The sequence below is a fragment of the Gorilla gorilla genome, chromosome 1 (assembly GCF_029281585.2).
Source record: "Gorilla gorilla gorilla isolate KB3781 chromosome 1, NHGRI_mGorGor1-v2.1_pri, whole genome shotgun sequence".
Lineage (NCBI taxonomy): Eukaryota > Metazoa > Chordata > Mammalia > Primates > Hominidae > Gorilla > Gorilla gorilla.
This window is the reverse complement of record NC_073224.2, coordinates 16,141,198-16,163,349: the sequence shown is the minus strand read 5'-3', so window position 1 is coordinate 16,163,349 and position 22,152 is coordinate 16,141,198. Positions and strand designations below refer to the sequence as shown.

The 22,152-nt window shown below is 55.8% G+C and overlaps 1 protein-coding gene and 1 long non-coding RNA gene across 6 annotated transcripts; one reads left to right on the top strand and one right to left on the bottom strand.

Annotated features, from left to right (window-relative positions):
* Positions 1-4,480: 4,480 nt before the first annotated feature.
* On the bottom strand, positions 4,481-18,078 carry IBA57 (iron-sulfur cluster assembly factor IBA57). Of its 5 annotated transcripts, none has more exons than XM_055373479.2 (5): positions 17,098-17,322; positions 16,481-16,678; positions 12,507-15,514; positions 8,927-9,264; positions 4,481-8,834 (listed from the first exon to the last, which is right to left on the bottom strand). In XM_055373479.2, the coding sequence occupies exons 3-5, from the start codon at positions 12,662-12,664 to the stop codon at positions 8,443-8,445; spliced, it is 888 nt and encodes a 295-aa protein (XP_055229454.1). In that variant the 5' UTR covers positions 12,665-15,514; positions 16,481-16,678; positions 17,098-17,322; the 3' UTR covers positions 4,481-8,442. The 5 variants fall into 5 exon arrangements, with proteins under 5 accessions (XP_055229454.1, XP_063563628.1, XP_063563627.1 ...); XM_063707558.1 differs by having other exon boundaries at positions 12,507-15,424; XM_063707557.1 differs by having other exon boundaries at positions 12,507-16,678.
* Positions 18,079-18,256: 178 nt separating this feature from the next.
* LOC109027816 (uncharacterized) lies at positions 18,257-19,496 on the top strand. Its single transcript, XR_002006895.4, has 2 exons — positions 18,257-18,953; positions 19,095-19,496. It is a non-coding gene; the product is annotated as an uncharacterized lncRNA (long non-coding RNA).
* Positions 19,497-22,152: the final 2,656 nt, after the last annotated feature.

The following is a 22,152-nucleotide window of genomic DNA, read 5'->3' as shown; positions in this document are numbered from 1 at the left end:
CTGGGATTACAAGCGTGAGCCACCATGCCCAGCTGGATATGACATTTCTGAGATGACAAAATTCTAGAAACGGAAGATGGGCTATGGTTGCCAGGGATTAGGGATAAGATGGAGTTAGAGCCATGGGTGTGAAAGGGCCACACAGGGATCTTCCTGGGGATGCTAAGCGAGATGGGCGGAGGCTAAGTAAGGCCACCGGATGGCATCAAAGTCCATGTCCTTGTGTGAGACTGTGGTGTTCTGCAAAGACTCACTGTTAGGAAAGGTTGGGCAGAGGGAACAAGGGATCGCTCTGTATTATTTCTTACAACTATTATGGCAACAAAAGTTTCTCTTTTTTTTGAGACAGGGTCCCCCTCTGTTGCCCAGGCTGTGGAATGCAGTGGTGTGATTGTACAGCACTCCAGTCTTAACCTCCTAGGCTTAAGTGATCCTCCCACCACAGCCTCCCAAAGTGCTGTGATTAGGATTAGGGTTAGGTGGGGATTAGGGGGCATGAGCCACCATGTCCAGTGGGCAATAAAGTTTCAATTAAAAAACAGCAACATCTGCAGCCCAGCACGAGGTCCTGAAAAGACCAGAAACACAATCAGCACACACCTATCCACAGCTGGTGAGGCCAGAGGGCAGGTGTCCACCCCTCAGAGCCGTTTTCCCCAAATGCCCTTCTCCAGCATGTCTGGGTGGCCCACACATCTGACCTCCCAAATTCAGGACCCTCCAGACTGCCTACCTCCAGCTGGGCATCCAACTGCTATCCACACCTCCAGTGCCCTCACATGCCCCATCCCTGTCTCCACCACAAACACCCCACCCACCACACACCCCGTCCCCCCACCACACACCCCATCCCCCCACCACACACACCCCGTCCCCACCGCACACACCCCGTCCCCACCACACACCCCATCCCCCCACCGCACACACCCCGTCCCCCCACCGCACACACCCCGTCCCCACCGCACACACCCCGTCCCCACCGCACACACCCCGTCCCCCCACCGCACACACCCCGTCCCCCCACCGCACACACCCCGTCCCCACCGCACACACCCCATCCCCCCACCGCACACACCCCGTCCCCCCACCACACACCCCGTCCCCACCGCACACACCCCGTCCCCACCACACACCCCATCCCCCCACCGCACACACCCCGTCCCCCCACCGCACACACCCCGTCCCCCCACCGCACACACCCCGTCCCCACCGCACACACCCCGTCCCCACCACACACCCCGTCCCCCCACCGCACACACCCCGTCCCCACCGCACACACCCCGTCCCCACCGCACACACCCCGTCCCCCCACCACACACACCCCGTCCCCCCACCGCACACACCCCGTCCCCACCGCACACACCCCGTCCCACCACACACACCCCGTCCCCCCACCGCACACACCCCGTCCCCACCGCACACACCCCGTCCCCACCGCACACACCCCGTCCCCACCGCACACACCCCGTCCCCACCGCACACACCCCGTCCCCCCACCACACACACCCCGTCCCTCCACCACACACACCCCGTCCCCACCACACACCCCGTCCCCCCACCACACACACCCCGTCCCCCCCACCACACACACCCCGTCCCCCCTACCACACACACCCCGTCCCCCCACCACATACACCCCGTCCCCCCACCACATACACCCCGTCCCCCCACCACACACACCCCGTCCCCACCATACACACCCTGTCCCCACCACACACACCCTGTCCCGCTTTCCTGCTTCATTTTTCACCATAGAGCCCGTAGCAATAAAATATACTGTGTACTTTATTTTCATTGGCTATAAGCATTCAATACATGGTTGAATGAATGAAGAAATGAATGAATCAATGAAAGATGGACCAGAGCTCAGCCATCTCCCAGTTTTTCTTCAGCAGGACCCCCTGCTATTATTGTCCCTGAGAACTTCTCACTGTGAGAGAGTGTGACATAAAACAAAATGTATTAATCCTTCATTTCTCCCACAAATGCCAATGCGCACAAACTAAGCTAGCACCATCGCCAGGGAAATCAAAGACGGGGACACTGGAGATGGTCAGATGCCCACAGCCCGGACAGTCACAGTCCTAGCTTGGGCTCCCTGCCCCAGGGCTGGCACGTGGAGCACTGCCCTGGGTCTCCATGGCCCATAGCCAGACAGACCCTTTTTCTTACTTTTCTCAAACCAAGGTGTTCACCCAAGATGTTCAAAATTTAAACACTGAATCTCTAAATGGAAACTAAGAAGACTGACAGCACCAAGCACTGGCGAGGACGCAGGATGACAGGAACCTGGCACACTTCTGGTGGGAATGTAAATGCTGCACTCACTCCGGGAAAATGTCTGGCAGTTCCTAGCAGCACTGAGTTTTCCTGCCCTGTGGCCCAGAGCTCCACCCCAGGGGCTTACCAGAAAGACAGGAAAATGTATGTACACACAACCTGTGCAAGTGTGGAGATGCAGAGACCCCTGAATAAGAACAGGCAAACATTCCTTATTCCCAGCTTGCTAAAGCAAGGGAATCAGTCGCCATCACTCATATTGGGTGGAGATGCCCAGGCTGGCCAGAGGAGTGGGAGAGCTTCCAGGTGAGACAGGGACAGCTCCAGGTGAGCCCTGATGGAGTCTGTGGCCTGGGGAACTGGAGGCAGCTCCCAGGAGTGGGCCTCCCATGAGATTGGTGAAGGAAGTGTCTGCCTCCATTTGTGCTGCTACAAGAGAATACCTGAGGCTGACTCATTTACAAGGAACAGAGGTTTATTGGCTCACGGTTCTGGAGACCGGACAGTCCAAGATCCAGGAACTGGCGGACTTGGGAATTCCGCCTCCAAGATGGTGCTTTGAACACTGGAGGGCAAGAGAGGCACAAGCGGGCTGGACTTACCCTTTCATAACATTAACTCCGCCCTTGGAGAGTGGAGCCCTCACAGCCTAATCACCTCTTACAGGCCCCATCTCTTAACACTGTTAGAATGGCAATTCAATTTCAACATGAAGTTAGCACAGTGCCTCATGCCCCAATCCCAGCTACTTGGGGACAAGAGTTGAAGACCAGCATTTAAAAACGAAAAATTTTAAAAATTAGTATGCACCTGTGGTCCCAGCTACTCAGGAGGCTGAGGTGGGAAGATCACCTGAGCCCAGAAATTCAAGACCAGCCTGGGCAATGCAGCGAGACCCCCATCTCTATAAAAAAAAAAAAAATTAGCTGAGTGTGATGACTCACACCTGTAGTTCCTGCTACTCAGGAGGCTGAGGCAGGAGGATCATCTGAGCCCAGGAGGTTGAGGCTGTAGTGAGCTGTGTTTATGCCACTCCACTCCAGCCTGGGCAAGAGTGAGACCCTGTCTCAAAAAAAAAAAAAAAAACTCCCAACTACGATTTTGAGTTTGTTCATTTCTCCTTGAAGGACTGGCTTTTAAATTCCATGGTCTTCCCTCTATAGTTTGGAAGATATATTTCCATTCTTTTAGAGATTATCTGAAAACTTTGATAAGCCTTGTAACAGATGCTGAAGTCAGTGTCCGTGCCCTCCTTCCGACCAGTAGGGGGAATTTAGAACACTGTAGGTTTGGGCACCTCTCTCCCAACTCACATGTAGCATCTTTTTTATAAACTCCAAAAGTAGGCATTCTAAGTAGAAGCTTCTAGATGTGGTGTTTTAGACATGCCCACAAATCCACCTTCCTGCCTATTCATTCCTTCTTCCATCTCCAGCTTCCCCACAGGATCCCTCGCCAGAAGCCCAGACATGCCTTAGACGCTCTAGGCTCTGCTGGCAGCAAACTCCGGAGTGAGGGCAGTTTCGTGGTATGAAAATGCATTTAGCCCTGTTTTTTTTTTCTTTTTTGAGACAGAGTCTCATTCTATTGCCCAGGCTGGAGTGCAATGGCACAATCTTGGCTCACCGCAACCTCTGCCTCCTGGGTTCAAGTGATTCTCCTGCCTCAGCCTCCCAAGTAGCTGGGATTACAGGCATATGCCACCACACCCAGCTAATTTTTGTATTTTTAGTAGAGACAGGGTTTCACCATGTTGGTCAGGCTGGTCTTGAACTCCTGACCTCAGGTGATCCACCTGCCTTGGCCTCCCAAAGTGCTGGGAATACAGACGTGAGCCACTGCGCCTGGCCCCTCATTCTTGAAAGACGGATTTTCGGAGTACACAATTCTAGGCTATCACTATTTTCTTCCAGGACTTTGAAGATATTATTTACAATCTTTCTGGCTTCCACTGTTGCTTTTAATCAACCACTTATTTTCTTCTTTCCAGATAATCTCTTTCTTTTCTGCCTTCTTTTAAGATCTCTTTGTCATGAGATTCTGTATTTTCACCAAGACGTGACTGTTTGGGTAGAGCTTTTTAACTATGCTGCTTGGGAGCCGCTGGATTCCTGAACCTAAGGAGCAGGGGCTCCTGTCGGTTTGGGAAAGTTCTCAGCCCTGTTTCTCTGAATACTTGCCTCCACTCCATATTCTCTTTCCCCTCCTTCTGAAATTACTCATAAATTGCGGATGTCATACTAAACTCTCCATCTTCTTGTCTCATCCCATCTCATATTTTCCAGCTCTGTCTTTCTATGCTGCACTTTGGGGTCATTTCTTCAAACAGTTCCCGATTCTTCAGGAAACACATCATGGATTATTTTTTAGAGTATTTTATTTTTATTTCAACAAGTTCTCTTTTTAAAATCTGCTTGGTCATTTTTATAGTCTCTTGCTTCCTGTGCATAAATTGTTTTCTTTAAATATATTAAACATCCTCATTCCATGTGATGTGTCTGCTTACTCTAAGATCAGAACATTGGTGTGTGTGCTTCTGTCTGCCTTTCTGCTGGGCCTTGTTTATGGTACTGTGTGTGTGTGTTTACAATTTCTTTCCTGTACCTTAGGATGTTTTGATATCTCAAAAAAAAAAAAAATTCCACCTTCTGGCTGGGAGACTGCCCCTCCCAGGCCAGCCAGTCCTTACAGATAAGGGCCCAGCTGGGTGTGCGCGCCTCTGCGATGCAGCCTCACCAGCCCAGAGCCCACCTCTATCTGGCCAGAGCACTCTGGCAGCCAGGGACCACTCCTACAGCTTGGAGCCCATGGAAATCACCCCAGCTGGTCAGCCGCACATCTGCCCTGCCTTGCCTTTCCTGGGGAAGCGCTAGGAAAGGTCTGGCAGAGGCTCTCCCAGGCTCCCGCCTCTCCTCTCGGGCTGCGCTTGACTGACCGTCTCATACAAGAACACAGAACAGGCAGCTTGTCTCCTTGGGGATTAGAAGATGATGACGATAATGATTTTACAATGAACGTATACTTCTTAGGATGTTTTCTATCTAAGGCCTGATTTGGAGGTGGGTTTCTCACAGTTTCTACACTGTCTGCCGGGCTCTGGAAATACTACCAACTGCAACTTCTCTTCTTTTTTATTCTTTCTTTGTTTTAAGACAGGGTCTTGCTCTGTTGCCCAGGCTGGAGTGCAGTGGCACAATCACAGCTCACTGCAGCCTCAACCTCCTGGGCTCAAGTGATCCTCGCACTTCATCCTCCCGAATAGGTGGGACCACAGGTGTGGACCACCATGCCTGGCTAATTTTTTTTTTTTAAGAGACAGAGTCTTGATATGTTGCCCAGGCTGCTCTCAAACTCCTGGGCTCAAGCAATCCTCCTGCCTCGGCCTCCCAAAGTGCTGGGATCACAGGCATGAGCCACCATACCCGCCCGTATCTGGCTTTGAAAGGAAAATATAAGCATGCTTTCCTAAAGATGCACCATATACACTGTGTTAAGTAAAACAGCTCAGAAACAGAGAATCAAACACCACACGTCCTGCCTCATAACCAGGAGCTGCCCAACAGGCAATGTGGGCTCAGAAAGTGGAAGGCGGATGTGGGGGACTCTAACAAGGGGAGGCAGGAGGTGTGAGGGTAAGAAGCCCAGACTGCACCACCATGCACTATACCCACATAACACAACTGCACCTTATGCCTTGAATTCACACACACATACACACACACGAACTTCCTATGTTTTTACAACACAAACTAAAGCAGACAGGAAAAGCAGTGTGCAGTTTTGGAGCGGCTACACCAGCTCTCAGCAGATCCCAGTGTTCCTGAACACAAAGCTCTGACCCTGCCGATGCGCTTTAGGGCCTGCTTCCAAGGTCCTAAAGGCCAGGCCTTTCTGAGAGGACTAAGGACATTTTGGTGAAAACTGATTTGGTTTGTATGACAGAGGGGCTCTTTTGTTGACTGACACTTTCCTTTTTAAAGACACAGAAGAGGCTGGGCACAGTGGCTCATGCCTGTAATTGAGACCATCCTGGCCAACGCGGTAAAACCCCATCTCTACTAAAAATACAAAAATTAGCCGGGCATGGGGCATGTGCCTGTAGTCCCAGCTACCCAGGAGGCTGAGGCAGGAAAATCACTGGAACCTGGGAGGCAGAGGTTGCAGTGAGCAGAGATTGTGCTACTGAGCTCCAGCCTGGGCAATAGAGCAAGACTCCATCTCAAAAAAAAAAAAAAAAGGACACAGAAGAACACGAAATGTGTTTGATCTGAACCAAGTATTTTGAGATCCTGACACCTGCAGAGACCTGAAGACACTGAGGGGGCACAGGATGGCTCAGGTGGCACCTCACTCTGGAGTGGAGTGCTTCCTTCCTGGCTCACCTCCTAGCCCTCACCCAGCCACACCCACGGGACAGGCTAGGACGCTCCCAGATGCTGCAGCACTCAAGGAGGCCCTGCTGGAAAAGCCAGGCAACTTCAGGCAGATGAGAGAGCCGGGACACTTTGAGCTCGAGGCACAGACCCTCATTCCAGGGGTGCATGCCCCTCATGCAGGAGACACCAGCTCTTGGTGACACAGGCCACAGGCACCCACTCCTGGCTGAGCTGGAGAGAAAACTGGCCGGGAAGCTTATCAAATGTCTCCATGCCAGTTTAAAGCAGCAGCCAGTGGGGCTGAAAAGGTTGCAGGGATGCTGGTCTGGAATCCATCCTGCGCTGGGCGCTTCCAGACCATGACCTGTCCAAGAGGGGCTGAAGGCCACCGGCTCTCAGGACCGCAGGGGTCAGGGCCACCTAGCTGTTTCCTTGCCCATGGGAGAGCTGACTGCAGCGGGTGAGGCTGGACGGCCCTTCTCTTCCCTCCAGCTGCAGCCGCTTCCTCCCGTCCATCCGCTCTACACCCTCCTCCTGGGTGATCACAAACTACACTGCAGCTCAGAGCTACCTTTAGACCCCTGACCCCAAAACTGCCATGGCTGCAGATTTCTAGAGACCACCTGTGGCCCCCCAGGATGGCGGCACAGGCTCCCTGCCTGCTTGGCCCTCTGTGGCCGCCCTAACGTCCAGCTTGGTGGCCCAAATGCCTGCCCCCCAGGCCCTGCGCCCTGCAGCCAACAGCTCACAGCCATGGGGCTGTCCTTTGCAGACTCGGCACCCACACGCCCAGCCTGGGCCTCTGAGGCCTCCCCTGCTGGCCTGCAGCCATGCCAAGTGCTTCATCTGGTAGGTCTGGGAGTTCTCAAAGGAGCGCTGTTCCCGGGGTCCAGTCAGCCAGATCACAAAAACTAAGCCCCCACCTCCCTCTCCCCCAAATGAAACCAGAGCTCCCAAGGGGCTGCCTGTGGCTCACTCTTTAATAGATGCCCTGAAACATAGAGCTCACACTTCAGTGGGAAGGGGGAAGCCAGTGGGTGAACAGGAGGCTGTGCCCTGTGACTGACAGCAAGTCACTCTCACCGCAAACACAGGCTATGCCGAAACCCAGCACACACATGCAGAACTCTGCCCTGCTGGCTCCTGAGCCCTGCGCTGGCCCCCACCCCACGCTCCTGGAGGGCTCTGAGGAGGAACAGAGGTGGGGAAACATGGGAGATGGGCACAGCCTTCCACAAGCCTCCAGCATGGGATACCTAGTGGCTCATCCCTGTGTGCTCCTCGATGTGTAGACACCCACATGCCACCTGATCCAATGCCCCAGACCCCTCTAGACCACGCATAGCCCCACCCTGAGACATGCTGGAAGCAAGCACAGTGAAACAACTCCCAAAGCCCGAGCCCCAGCCTGCAGACCCTGGACACCACCCAGCTTCCAGGCACAGGGACCAACCCCCCATGAGGCTCATGCTAGGCACCAGGTCCCAATCGTGGCTCCACACAGGGTTGTCTGGGAGGACGGGACGGTGTCATCTGGAGCCCAGCACTCACACGGTGGGCTCCTCTGGGGCCACAGGAAGCCCAGGGAGAAAACAACCCACGTGCCTGGGGCCCCTGAGCATGGGTGGGGCCAGGCAGGGCATCTACAAGGGGGACTTTCCTAGATGGAAACCAGGGCTCCCACCCAGTAGGCGCAGCAGACAGATGGGACGGGAAGACCCTGGACAGAGGCCAAAGGCCCCAGGCCCCAGCCTCCCCATCAGCCTGCGCCAGCCAAGGCTTCGGACTACTTGGAGACCATAGGCCACCAGTCTGGCACAGATGCGGCTAAGGCCACCTGAGCACCCTCAGAGGCTCTGATGTGCAGAGGACCCTTGATCTTCTCTGACCACAGCAGGGCCAGCCCCACGTTGCCCTGGCCAGCCCTGAACTTGCCCACAGTCTGTCCTGAGGCAGTCAGCACCGTGGCACCAGGGGTGATGCCACTGGTGGGAAGGGGGTCCAAGAACCGGACAGGGAAGAGGCGCTTGCGGATGACGCCCATGTGGTGGGTGCGGGCCGTCAGCTCCTGGCCAATGTAGCAGCCTTTGGTGAAGCTCACGCCGTTCATGAAGGCCAGGTTGGACTCCAGGGGCAGGGCCACCCCAGGAGGCAAGTCTCGGACCCCCTCAGGAACGCCTGCAGGGATTGGAGGGGGGAAACCAGCGAGAATTGAACATCGTCCAGCTCCACCCGTGCAATCCAGCCCGGCGTGCCCACCCCACCCATACCTTGCAGGTATCGGTGCTGGTGATAATCCCACAAGTCCCCGAGCCGGCCCCCGGGCACCAGGGCTGGGCCTTCATCCTGGGTGAGGAGCCGCCACCCCATGCGTGCTGTTCGCGGGTCGCGGATGAGGATGGCGGCAGCCCCTGCCCTCTCCTGCAGCGATGCAGCCCCGCAGGCCTCAGGGGAACTGGGCAACACCGCCCACACTCGCAGCTCCGGGTGCGGCTCCACCGTGACCTTCCGCCGGATCCTGTATAGCGCGAGGTGCTTCTGCAGCGCGCCCTGCACGGAGCTGTCACACTCCAGGAGGAAGCCAGACACCTCCGAGTGTTCCTGGAGCCTGCAGGGAGAGAGGCAGGGGCGCGTGGCAGCTCACCAACTGAGTGGGCCAGAAAGGGCTGCATGACGGAGCGCGCCTTACCCGGGCAGAGGAGCACACCGTGGACCAACGCAAAGAGCTCTGCCCTCAGCCACAAGGGGCTGCGCCTTTAAGGCAAGCGCCCAGGTCACCACACGCAGGGAGCCACGCCCACAGCGAGCCACGCCCACAGCCACACCGGGCAGCACCTCCCAAGGCGCGCATCACAGCTAGATGCGGGCACCTTGGAGACCAGCGCAGAGTGCCGCGCCCACAGCAATGCGAGGGTGCGTGCAGACAACGCACAGCAGGCCAGGCAGGGCACACCTGGACCAGCGCATGGGGAGCCCTGCCCACAGCCGTGCGCAGCTGAGCCTCCAGAGCTCTCGTCTAAGCAGGCAAAGACGAGCTCACAGGGGCCAGCGCAGACAGACCCTGTTTGCTCAGGGACTGGCAGAACTACAATAGCCTGCCCGAGGGCATCATCCGGAGTAGTCCCAGAGCCTAGGGCAGAAATGACAACAGTCCGCTGGATGTGGGAGCAGGGATGGGCAGGGCCCCGCAGGGGAACGGTGTGCACAGCCACTGAGAACCAGACCTGCCTGTTCCAGCCCAGGGAAACCATCGAGGAGCCCGAGGGTCCTAAGGTGGGCAGGAGGGAGGAGCAAGGAGCCCAGGAGGTTGTCAGGGAGGTACAGCATGCCTGAGGCCCACTCTGCCCATGCCCACCACCTGCCTCCCCAAGCCAAGTCTCAGAACCCAATCGGGGCCCCAGAGCCATTCTGACCTGCGCTCCAGGCAGCCCTCCTCAGAGGATTTGGGCAGGCACCACAAGAATGACCCCTGACCAGACGGATGGTGGGAAGAGGAGAGGCCGGGCAGCGTGGGGCATGTCGGGGGGGGGGGGGGCACTAAGTGGAGACACCTGGGGTACAGCCACCTCCATGGCTGGGGTTGATTGCAGGTGTGGACTGCACAGGGCTTCATAGGCCGGTGGGAGCTGAGACAGGGAGGTAGTAAGACCCCCAGAAGGCCTTCCAGAGACAAGCCCACAAGCAGGTGGCCCAGCCCCTTCCAGCCAGGAGAGGGCTCAGTCCTTGCCAGTTGCCCAGAGCTTCAGGTGCTAAGCAGGGGCCTGCTGCCCTCATCTCTGCAGTCTCACTCTACCCTGTGGTCATGCCGACGTGCCAGGAGCCACGGAGAATGTTCACGCTCATCACCCAGAACCAGCAGGCACAGGTCTCACTGAGGACCCTGCCACAGGGAGGGTGGGCATAGCCAGCTGTGACAGCCAGTGAATCTGGCCCACACTCCAGGACAGCGGTCACAGGACATCAAAAACAACACCCACAAGGGAGGGGAACATATGTCATTTACACACGTGGGCTAAGATGACGGGAGGAACAGCAAGGACAGCACAGAGGGGCAGCCGCAGGTGTGCCACGAAAAGGTCACCACGCCACCAGGGAAACACAGGTGATGTGGCCCAGACAGATGCAGTGGCGAACCTGAACACTGGCCAGCATGAGGAGAAACCAGGTCACTGGCATGCTGCTGGTGGGGAGGCAAAACGGGTGGCCCTCTGGAAGACAGGGTGCAGGTCCTCACAACACCAAACAAGCAACTACTCCACGACCTGGCCCTCTCACTTCCGGGCATGGATCACTGAGAAACGAAGACTGCAGCTCACACAAAACCTGCAGCGAAAGCTCACAGCAGCCAGCTCTACTGGTAACAGCCAGAAAGGGAGAATCAAGGTGCCACTACACCATGGGGGACTTCTCAGCAAGAACAGGGAGCTGGAGATGGACAGAAGTGGGTGGATCTGAGGGCACTATGGTGAGGGAAAAGGGTAAGGCTAAAAAGTGACAGGCCGATGCATCCATCTATGACACTCCTGAAATGACACGATTTTACAGCTGAGAACAGGTTTCGGGGTGTTGGGGGTGCCCATTCAGGAGCAGGAGCAGGAAGCTGCGTGGGCCTGAGGATGGCCACAGATATTCACACGTGATAAAACTGCAGTTATACACATGCATGCACAGACACACAAAGTAAGACACACAAATCCAGAGACTCCAGATATGCCCTGTGTGTGCAATCAGGAGAACTGGGGAGGGGTCTGTGCGATCTCTCCCACGGGGTTTTTTTTTTTTTTTGCAACTTCCTGTGAATCTATAATTATTTCAAAATAAGAAGTGAAAAAACAACAACAACAACAAAAAAACAAGGAGCTTCCCCTGCAGAGGTGTCCGAGCACTACAAGAGGAAAGGCAGCAGGGCAGTCCTTTCATCCCAGCCATCTGACATCAGCGACTTTTTAACCACGTGCATGCATATTTGTATTTTTAAAATCTGTAGTGGGGTCAGCAGACAAAGATGGACCAAAACACAGGTGAGTGGGGGACCCGGGCAGAGGGACAGATGTGAGGTCATGGGCACAGGATGCTGGGCGCTGGACAGGCAGGGAGAAGCTGAGCGACGCCAGGCAGTAGAGGGACAGAGTAAGGGGACTAGAGTGGAGCTGAGGGACCGCAGGTCCAGGGTCTAGTGAGCCGGGCACACAGGCACAGGGGAGGCCGCAGAGCCCTACAGGGCAAGGGCAGGAGCTGGGGCAGGGCAGGCAGGGTGGGGCCAGGGTGCCCCATGGGTCCATCAGTCAAGAGTGGAGCCCAGAAAAGATCAAGCTGAGGGCCCCTGCACTCTGAGGTGGGGCCAGCTCAGCTGCCTGCCTTGGCAGGAACCCCCACCCATGCTGACACCCCCTGCTGCCCCCATGTGCTGAGCACTCCCTGGCCTCACACAGGGTGGATGTCCTCACAGGACCCAGGTTCTGGGGTCGAGGGCACTTTCCAGCTCTCTGTGCGGGTGACTGTCTACCAGGCAGCTTCTCAGGACCAGCTGAGCTGGGACATGACCCCCGGGCCCACCCCAACCCCTGCCACACCTGAAGACTGCCAGGAGACTTGCTGCACAGGAGAGCCCCGGCCTGGGGAGCTTTCTCAGCCTCATCATTCTCCATAGTGGGGGCTGTCCAGATGCTAAGCAGCACCCCTGGCCTGTACCCCACCCCATCATGACAACCAAAAATATTTCCAGATACCGCTGAGGGGCGCAGGGGACAGGGTTGCCAAAGAAAATATAGGGTACCTGGTTAAATCAGAATTTCACATCGACGACAAATTACTTTTTTTAGTATATCCCAAATACCACATAGGATGTACCTACAGATCATCCGTTGCTCGTCTGAGACGGACCTGGGTGTCCTGTGCTTTTGTTTGCTGAGCCCAGAAGCCCCGGTTGGGAGCAAGGGTGCAGGAAGAGGAGTGAGGTCAGGGGTGGCTCTGGCCCAGCCAACTGAAAGAAAGGGTCCCCTGGCCATCAGATCCAAGGGTTTCCAGTCATGTTCAGGAAAACACTGCCCTGGGACCCGGCCTGACTCCTTCCCTTCTCTCTCCTCCCTCCTCCCCAGGCCACCAGAGGCCTGACAAGTCTCTCCTGCTCCTCAGTGCTGGCCAGACACAAGGCCACAGCCCTGACACTCTTGGGCCTGCTGAGCCCTGCACTGAGTCCACATCCTTGCCCTGGCCAGCTCGCAGCAAGTCCACTGAACCACAATCCTACCTGCAACATGACCCTACAGCCTCTCTCTGCCTCCTACATGAAGAGAGATCAAAACCAACTGATAGAAAGGGACCCTAAGGAGGCCAGGCATGGTGGCTCATGCCCGCAATCCCAACACTTTGTGAAGCTGAGGCAGGAGAATCGCCTGAGCCCAGGAGTTCAAGACCAGCCCGAGCAACATAGTGAGACCTCAACTACCTGTAGTCCTGGCTACTTGGGAGGCTGAGGTGGGAGGATCACTTGAGCCCAGGAGTTTGAAGGTACAGTGAGCTACAACTGTGCCACTGCACTCCAGCCTGGGCAATGGAGAGAGACCCTGTGTCTAAAAAATAAAAACAAAAAAACTCAGACCCATATGAAAATCTGCACATGGATGTTTACAGCAGCTTTATCCATAATTGCCAAAACTTGGAAGCAACCAATATGTCCCTCAGTAGATGAGTGGACAAGTAAACTGTGGTCCATCTAGACAATGGAATACTAACCAGTACTAAAAGAAATTAGCTGTTGGCCGGGCGCCGTGGCTCACGCCTGTAATCTCAGCACTTTGGGAGGCTGAGGCGGGCCGATCATGAGGTCAGTAGTTCGAGACCAGCCTGACCAACATGGTGAAACCCTGTCTCTACTAAAAAAAGATACAAAAATTAGCTGGGCGTGGTGGTGCATGCCTGTAATCCTAGCTACTCAGGAGGCTGAGGCAGGAGAATCGCTTGAACCTGGGAGGCAGAGGTTGCAGTGAGCCGAGATTGCACCATTGCACTACAGCCTGGGGGACAGAGCAAGACTCTGTCTAAAAAAAAAAGAAATTAGCTGTCAAGCTATGAAAAAACATGGAGGAATCTAAACGCATATCACTAAGTGAAGGACGCCAATGTGAAGAGGCTACAGATGCATGAGTCCAACTACAGGACATTCTGGAAAGCATGAAACTATGGAGACACTGAAAACATCAGTGGTGGCCAGGAGTTAGGGGAGATGGATGGATGGGCAGGGCACAGAGGATTTCAAGGCAGTGACACTACTGTATGTGATGCTACAATGGTAGACATGTGTCATCATACATTTGCCTAACTCATGAACACACCAAGCCAAGAGTGAGCCCTCATGGAAACTGCACTCCAAGTGATGATGGCATGTCAACAGAGGTTCATCAGTTGTGACGAAAATAGTACTCTGGTGGGGGAAGTTGTGAGGTAATATGGGAAATCTCTGCACATTCTGCTCTTTTGCTGAGAACCTAAAACTGCTCTAAAAAGCAACTCCTATTAAAAGACAACAACCAAAAAACTACAGTTTCATCTGAAAGAAGGCGCTACATTCAGGAAACAAGAATAGGGTGCTTTAAGGAAGCGACGGCTCAGGATGATATATTAAGTATCAAAGTTGAAATAAAAAATCCTACACTCAGGAAAAAACCATGAAGGAATGATGGGCAGGGAATGACCAGAGAAGCAGGAACACACAGAGGCTTCCAGGGAGAGGTGGTCCCTGACCTGCAGGCTGCCCTCTCCCCAGAGGAGTGACCAGAGGGGGCAAACCACAGAGAGGGAGGTCAACAGCCAACAGCAGCCCGACAAGGAAAAGAGTGTAACCTCATGAACTGAACTAAACGTGCCCAACGAGCGCAGCCCTAAGCCCACCCACGCCACATAGCTGGGAGGGGTGGCATCTGGACACCTGTCGCCCACCACCCCTGGGGAGACACTCAAGGAGGTAACCTTGTTGTGTCCCTCTTCTGACGGCTGAGGAGAAACAGGGCCATGAACTCCAACAGAACTGAAGCTAGAGGGTTTCAAGTATTATTACACGGATGCTGAATCCCACGGAGGATGGTCCCGCCCCACCTGACCCCTCAGAGTGGAGCTCCCTGGCCTGTGACTTTGTGTCACATCTCAGAAGGGAGACCAGAGTTGGATGACGTCACCCTTCAGTGCTGAGCTGGCGAAGAACAGAGCCACCTCCAATGCCCTCAGCACTCAGAACAGTGGCGGACACACCAGACACCCAGCACAAGTGAAGAAAATTAACTCCTCCTGCAGACCTCGAGGACAGAGACCCCCACAATGAGAGCAAATAGAAAGCCACAGAAGAGCCACCAAGCATATGCTTGGTAAGGGGAGCTGGGGCCCAGTAGGTCTGCAGACAAGCTCCAGACCAGGCAAGAAAGGATGAAGAGGAAAAAGCCCTGAGACACAGAAAGGACAGACAGCTGACCCTTGAATGATGCAAGGGCTAGGGACACTGGCCCCCACACAGTTGAAAACCCACCTTTAAGCTTTAACTCCCCAAAAGCTTAACTACTAACAGACTCCTGTTGACTGGAAGCCTTATGTATAACATACGCAGTCAAATGGCACATATTTTTTATGTTTTATGCTATTATATACTGTATTACAATACGGTAAGCTACAAATCCCAGGAAGAAAATCCTAAGGAAGAGTAAATGTAGTTCCTCTTCACTGAATGGAAATGGATCACCATAAACGTCTTCATCCTCATGGTCTCCATGTTGAGTAGGCTGAGGAGGAGGAAGGAGAGGAAGGAGAGGAAGGGTTGGTCTTGCCGTCTCAGGGTGGCAGAGGTGAAGGAAAATCCACGCATAAGTGACCTATGTAGTGCAAAGTCAGCTGTACTTTACACCACAAAACACTTATTAAGAATAGGAATTCAATTGAACTAGGACTCAAAGGGAAAAGGACAAGAGAGGACTACAGAAATATGGAAGGGAATTTGGGGACCAAAATCAACATCATTGTAAGGCTAACATGTGAACAGCAAAGTACTAACATAGAAGGCTCAAGAGAATCAAAGACTGTAGTTCTTAAGATGAAGAAATTAAAGCAGCTAGACAGAATGTAATGAATACATAAGACAGACTATGATGACTATATCTCTGAACTGGGACATGAAGATTTAAGCCTATTGAGCTAGGGTGGGCACACTTTTTCTGTAAAGGGCCAGTGAATAACTTAGGCTTGAGGGCCACACTCGTGCCACAACTCTACCACTCTAGACAAAAGCAGCCCCAGGCTGGGCACAGTGGCTCACACCTGTAATCCCTGCACTTTGGGAGGCCAAGGCGGGTGGATCACCTGAGGTCAGGAGTTTGAAACCAGCCTGGCCAATACGGTGAAACCCTGTCTCTATTAAAAATACAAAAATTAGCCGGGCATGGTGGCAGGCACCTGTAGTCCCAGCTACTTGGGAGGCTGAGGCGGGAGAATCTCTTGAACCCTGGAGGCAGAGGTTGCAATGAGCCAAGATTGTGCCATTGCACTCCAGCCTGGGCAACAAGAGCAAAACTCCGTCTCAAAAAAAAAAAAAAAAGAAAAAGAAGCCCCAGACCACCTGGAATCCAACGGGTGGGGTTCCCAGAGAATTTTATTATAAATACCGGCAATGGGCTGGGTCTGGCCTCAGGGCCGTATTTCACCAACGCTGGTTCTAGATTTAAAGAGCCCACTAAGTACCCAGAGATGCGATATGGAAAAAGCCCAAATTAAGACACATCAGCATGACATTTCACGACATCAAGAATAAAGAAAAGCTTCTGAGAAAAACACAGTTCACGTACAAATAAGAACGGCACCAGACTTCTCAGAAAAGCTGGCAGCGAGAAAACGAAGTTGTGATGTGAACATTGTCGGTGACAATTTCCAAGCTAGATTTTTACACCCAGCCAGGATATCAGGTAAAGCCACTAGCAGAGACACAATGAGTCCAAAAATTCACCCCACGTAGCTCAGGAAGTCATTAAAAAGGTGTCCATCCCCTGAAACCAAAACACAGGAGTAAGCTGAAGAGAACAAGAACGGGGTCCGCCATAGCAGGGACAGCAGGCAGGCGGCCGCGAACCAGATCCACTCCACCGGGCGGAGGTTTCAGGGATCCAGGTCCCTGGAAGCTGGGCAAGGGAAACCCAAGGCTGTAAGCAGTCAAGGCCCTGACCCGGCATGAACATCACTGACAGTCGTGATGTCAGCACAGATGACTGAGCCAAATGCCAATGTGACCAGCTATGGGGAGACACAGGGAAACACAAGGTAAACAGAACTCGGGAGTGTCACCACAAGCTGTCACTCAGAAACACAGCTCTGCCACCAGGCGGGGCCCCTGAACCCCTTGTCCCTGCGGAGGGAGAAGGGTCACCAGGTGGCCCACTTGGGAGGTGCCCACCTAGGAGGTGCCCACCTAGAGACGCCTCTGCTCTGATATGGTGGGCTGGCACCCAGGCCTCCCCTGGATGAGTCGCTGACCCATCCCTGGGTGTTGAGCCAAGCCCTCCTCTGGGTGCCCTCCCCCGGGTGCTGGGCCCTGGGTGAGCTTCCCCTGGGTGTCCATCCCAAGTGGAATCTCCTGGGTGCCTGACCCTGAGTGCCAGTCGCTGGGCCACCCACCCTTGAGCTTCCACCCCATCCCGGCCCTCCCCGGGTGCCCACCCCCCACGCCCTCTGCAGGCACCGGGCGCCCGCCCTGTCCCTGGGTGCCGGTCCCTGGCCACTCCCCTGGGTGCCCGCCCCCGAGCGCCCTCCCAGCACGCGCTCACCCGTACAAGATGACGTCATAGAGCGTCCGGCCCTGCACGTTCAGGAAGTGGGCGTAGCCCGCGCGCGCAGCAGGCGGGGCCCCCGCGGCCGCGGGACTCGGAAGCGGCAGTTCATTGGTCAGCAGCCCTAGCAGGAAGGGCGCCGCGTCGGGGCCGCGCACGCGCAGCAGCGTGCGCCCGTCCAGCCGGAAGCAGGCCCAGGCCGCTCCGGCCGTTGGGTCGCCACCAGGACTGCAGGAGCTGTGGGCCAGGCGGCACCTTGGGGCCGCGCGCAGCCGCCAGCGCCAGGCCGGGCCGCCGCGCCCCGGAGTGGCGCCTCGAAGCAGCGCCGCGGTCGCCATCTTGGACAAGAGTGGGGCAGCGGGAAGGGCCCAAGGAAGCGGGAGGGGCGGGTGCCACAGCGGCCCCTGGCGGTGGCCGCCGGAGGGAGGCGGGAAGGGGCGGGCGCAGAGTGCGTGCGTGAGGGGTGAACGGAACGTGCGTGCCTGAGGGGCGGAGCAGCGCCGGTTGGGGCCGACTGAGAGTGCGTGCGTGAGGAGCAGGGCCTCCCGGGCTGGAAGGGGCCGGCGGGCGGGGCGAGCGTGCCTGCTGGGTGGGTGGGGCATGCGTGTGGGGCGTTGCATCGTGCGCGGGGTGTGTTTCGGGGCGGGGACTCGGCCTTTCCGTCAGCACGCAGGCTCCACCCTCGGTAGGTAACGAGGTTTCTGCCTACCTCTTAAGCGCCATCCCATGTCCCATTCGGTGGCCTTCCTCGTTTTCACCCACCCATGTCGGGCACCGTCACTCATCTCGAGAACCTCTTCATCCTCCCAACTTGAAACTCCCTGTTAAACACCCACTCCCGAGCCCCTGGAGCTCCCATTGTACCCTCTGGCTCCATGAGCGTGCCTCCTCTAGGGACCTCACAGGAGCAGAATCCTACGGGATTTGTCGTTTGCGACGGCTTATTTCACTCAGCGTAGTATTCTCAAAGTCCATCCACGGTCTAGCATGTATCAGCATTTTATTTTTATTTTTATTTTTATTTTTTGTAAAGACAGGGTCTTGGTTATGTTGCCCAGGCTGGCCTCAAGCTCCGGAGCTCAAGCAATCCTCCCGCCTCAGCCTCTTGAGTAGCTGGAACTACAGGCGCTAGCCACCACACCAGCTAATTTTTGTATTTTTTTGTAGAAATGGTCTCCCCATGTTGTCCAGGCTGGTCTCAAACTCCTAGGCTCAAGCGATTCACTGGCTTTGGCCTCCCAAAGTGCTGGGATTACAGGCGTGAGCTACCGCACCCGGCCGCTTCCTCTTTCCTACCAGTTCGCCGGCGTCCACGTGTGGCTGTTGTGTCATTTTTTTCATTTGCTGAACCATTGGGACTTCAGCTGCAGGTGGCAGGAGGCTCCATCCCCAAGTGTCTCCACGGATAAGGACAGGCACCATCCAGCCCACAACCCCTCCGCACCCCTAATCAGTGTGACATGACGAGACACAATCACAGCTTCAAATCACGTCCTTGGTAACTTCTGCTTTTTTCAGGCCAGGGTCACCCCCATCATGTGTCTATAGTCCTCTTTAGTGCAGGACTCCAAGCTCCCCTGGAGCCCAGCCTGTTCTCCCACAGGACGTCCTTCCAATGACTCTCATCCTCTCTTCACAGCTGAACTCACAAGAGGACAATTTAGGCAGGAACCGCACACTGCTATGACATATCCACCCCACCGTGCTTTCTCGAGGAGTGATGTCCCATGCCCCCTGCTGAGCAGCCGTGTACAGTGGCCACTTTCCCTGGTAGTAGGTGACACATCTACAAGGTGACCCCAGCAGTCTTCAGCCCTAGAGTCTGACTGCCCTGGTCCAAGACATCCCTGCCTTGCTGGCCTCCTGGGGCCCATGCACCCTGTTGACATTCCCCTCTCCACTGCCCTCCACTCAAAGCACCAAAGAAGACTTACTCAATGTGTCTTTATGGTGCAGAGTCCCAGCAAGCAGAGGTCTTTGTGTATCTGTTGAATAAAAAAATTCCTCGTGATGCGTAGTAACGTCAGTGAGGAAGACTGCACCAAGGTGCATCATGTGGTGTGGGGCCCTGCCTGGCGGCCTTGGGGGAGATGGAGCTCAACCCCAACACAGCAGGGCAGAGGGTGGAGAAGCCGAGGAGCAGCGTGGGGTCTGTGGGTGGGAATGACTAAGGAGACATCAGGGCTGAGGGATCTGGCTAAACCCACCTCACAGGGTCCTTGCTCTAGGCAGGCAGGGTGATCAGACGTCACCAGGGGACGGTGGAGGATGAGGGACCTGATTGGATGTCATCGAGGGTGAGATATCCAGGGTGTGGGGTTCTGGCTAAACTGACTCAGTAGGGCTCTTACTAAAACTGGATTTTCCAAGCAAGTGCACAGATGGGCCTAGGAGAAGGTTCCAGATCCCAGCCGGAGTTTGGGCAAGCAGAAAGTCCCTGCCATAGCTCCCTGCCATGTCCCGAGGGCCTGGCCAGCAGCCGGCATGCCTTAGGGGCTCAGGTGACATTGGGCAGTCAGCGAATTCCTGCAGGCCCTGGATGTGGCCATGGAGGCCCTGCCGTTAGCCCACTCTCTTCACTGCAGCTTCCTCGTCCCTGGAGCTCCCGCTTGCCCTTCTGGACCCTCCTCACAGCATCCCCACCTGCCCCAAGCCCTGTGAGGCCCCGGACCCTGCCTACCCAACCAGGCGAGGGTCCAGGCATGGTGAGGAGCCTGGAGCAAATCAGCTGGGTCCCCCAAGGTCCCTGGCCCTCAGTCCCCCGCCAGCCGCCAGCTTCCTGACTGAGATAGGCCAGGCCTAGAATGCGCTCCCTAGCCACTGGCTGCAGGTGCCACCCCTTCCTCTGCCAGAGCCTGGCGTTCCTGAGGGTGACCCGGTACCCCCCAGGCAGCCCCAAGCGGACAGAGCGGAAGGCAGGCAGGATGAAACCCAGGGCAGGGAGTGGCGCAGACAACACCCACGGGCGGGGGTCGAGTTCCTCTAGGCTCACGTCAGCCTGGTCCTCAGCCAGAGGAGAAATTTGCTTCCACCCCTGCACAGGCAGCAGGAAAAGGCGTGCGGCAACCTGGTGCCCCGGGCCGGGCCCACTGGCTCCCAATCTGTCCTGCCTAGGCCCCCCCACCCCAAAGAAGCCACCACCAACACCAGGGGCCACTTCAGTTCGAATGGACTCAAAGGAAACAGAGCTTTCAGCTCCAGAGTCCTGGGGGCCACATTCCAGTGCCAGAGCCATGTGAGGCCGTAACTCCAGGCCACCTCCAAGAAGCCTTCCTGGACTCTCTACACCAGCCACCCCGGCTGCTGTTCTCCTTATCAGCAGGCAGGGGACTGGGGCCTGGCACCTGGGGGAGGAAACCCCATCCCTGTCGTGGCTTCAGGGACCAGGCTGAAGCAGGGGCCAGGGGAGTGAGAACTGGAAAATGCCTGGGCGTAGGGGTCGCAGCCCCTGCTTCCCAGGTACTGTGGGGGGGTTGGGGGAAGGTGGTTTCCTGTTATTCTCGCCTCAGGGCTTCCTCCCTTCCTAGAGGAAGGAGAGTGCCACTGCCCTATTCTGAGGGAGTCTCTGAGCAGCTGGCCCCTCACCCCACTATGCACTCCCATGAGCAGCCGAGAGTTTTGGCTGAGGTTGTGGAAACGGATGGAGGTGAGACATGGAGTCCCATCCCGCCAGCCTGCTCCAGCACCGCCTGCTCTGGGTGTGTCCTGCTGTGTACAGGGCTGGGCCCACCAGCGACTGGCCCCCCTGCCAACCTGCCCCAGAGCTCGGAAGATGCAGGACAGAGGAGGGAGGGGGGCTGTGGTGTCAGCAGTGCCAGGCTCAGCTCATCACCGTCGTGGCCACCCCAGGTGGCTGGGGAAACCAAGGCAGGGGTTTTCTAAAAGTGACTGATCAAGCGCCAGGAGTGTGAGATGGGTTTAGCTTCTGGGGGTCCGCAGACTGGAGCAACTAAGATACCACGTCCCACTGTAGTGGGAGATGCCAGGCCTGCGTGCTGGTGTGGGGCTCAGGCATGACATTGTGGGAATGTCCAGATTATCCAGGACTTGGTCTTGGAGGGAGGACTAGCAGATGGCGTGGAGGCTTGGGCTTGCACAGCCTCTCCTGGCTAGGGCCATCCCGCTGGGAGGGTGTGGTAACAGAGCCTAAGCCCACCAGCAGATGCTCACAAACCTGATGTGGCCCACCCACCCCCAAGTGTTCAAGAAGGGAGGTCTGTCCCAGGGTCCCGTCTCCCCTTCTCTTGTGGCAATCCAGCTTCCCACTGGGCATATACCCTCCAATACCAGCAGAATTGTCCCCTCAAAACTCCTGTGTTGAAGCCCTAACCTCCAGGAACTTCAGAATGTGGCTATAATTGGAGACAAAGCCTTTAAAGAGGTGATTAAGTTAAAATGAGTTCATTGGGGTGGGTCCTAATCCACGGTGGCTGTGTCCTTAAAAGAAGAGGAGATTAGGACACAGATGCACACAGAGGGACAGCTGTGTGAGGACACAGTGGGGAGATGGCATCCACCGGCCAAGGAGGGAGGCTGCAGGAGGAACCAGCCTCGCCCACACCTTGATCTTGGCCTTCCCTTCTAGGACTGTGAGATAATCAGTGTCTGTTGTTTAAGGCACCCAGTGGATGATGCGGTGCTATGGCAGTCCCAATGGGCACACCCTCCAAGTTTGAGATCATTTCCAGCTTCCCTCG

Coding starts and splice junctions, on each gene's coding strand:
- IBA57 (XM_004028538.5), bottom strand. CDS start 18,075: ATGCAACGCCCCACACGCATGCCCCACCCACCCAGCAGGCACGCTCGC. Junction 9,265..17,452: donor TATGACGTCATCTTGTACGG/GTGAGCGCGTGC, acceptor CTCTCCCTGCAG/GCTCCAGGAACACTCGGAGG. Junction 8,835..8,926: donor CCAGCACCGATACCTGCAAG/GTATGGGTGGGG, acceptor CAATCCCTGCAG/GCGTTCCTGAGGGGGTCCGA.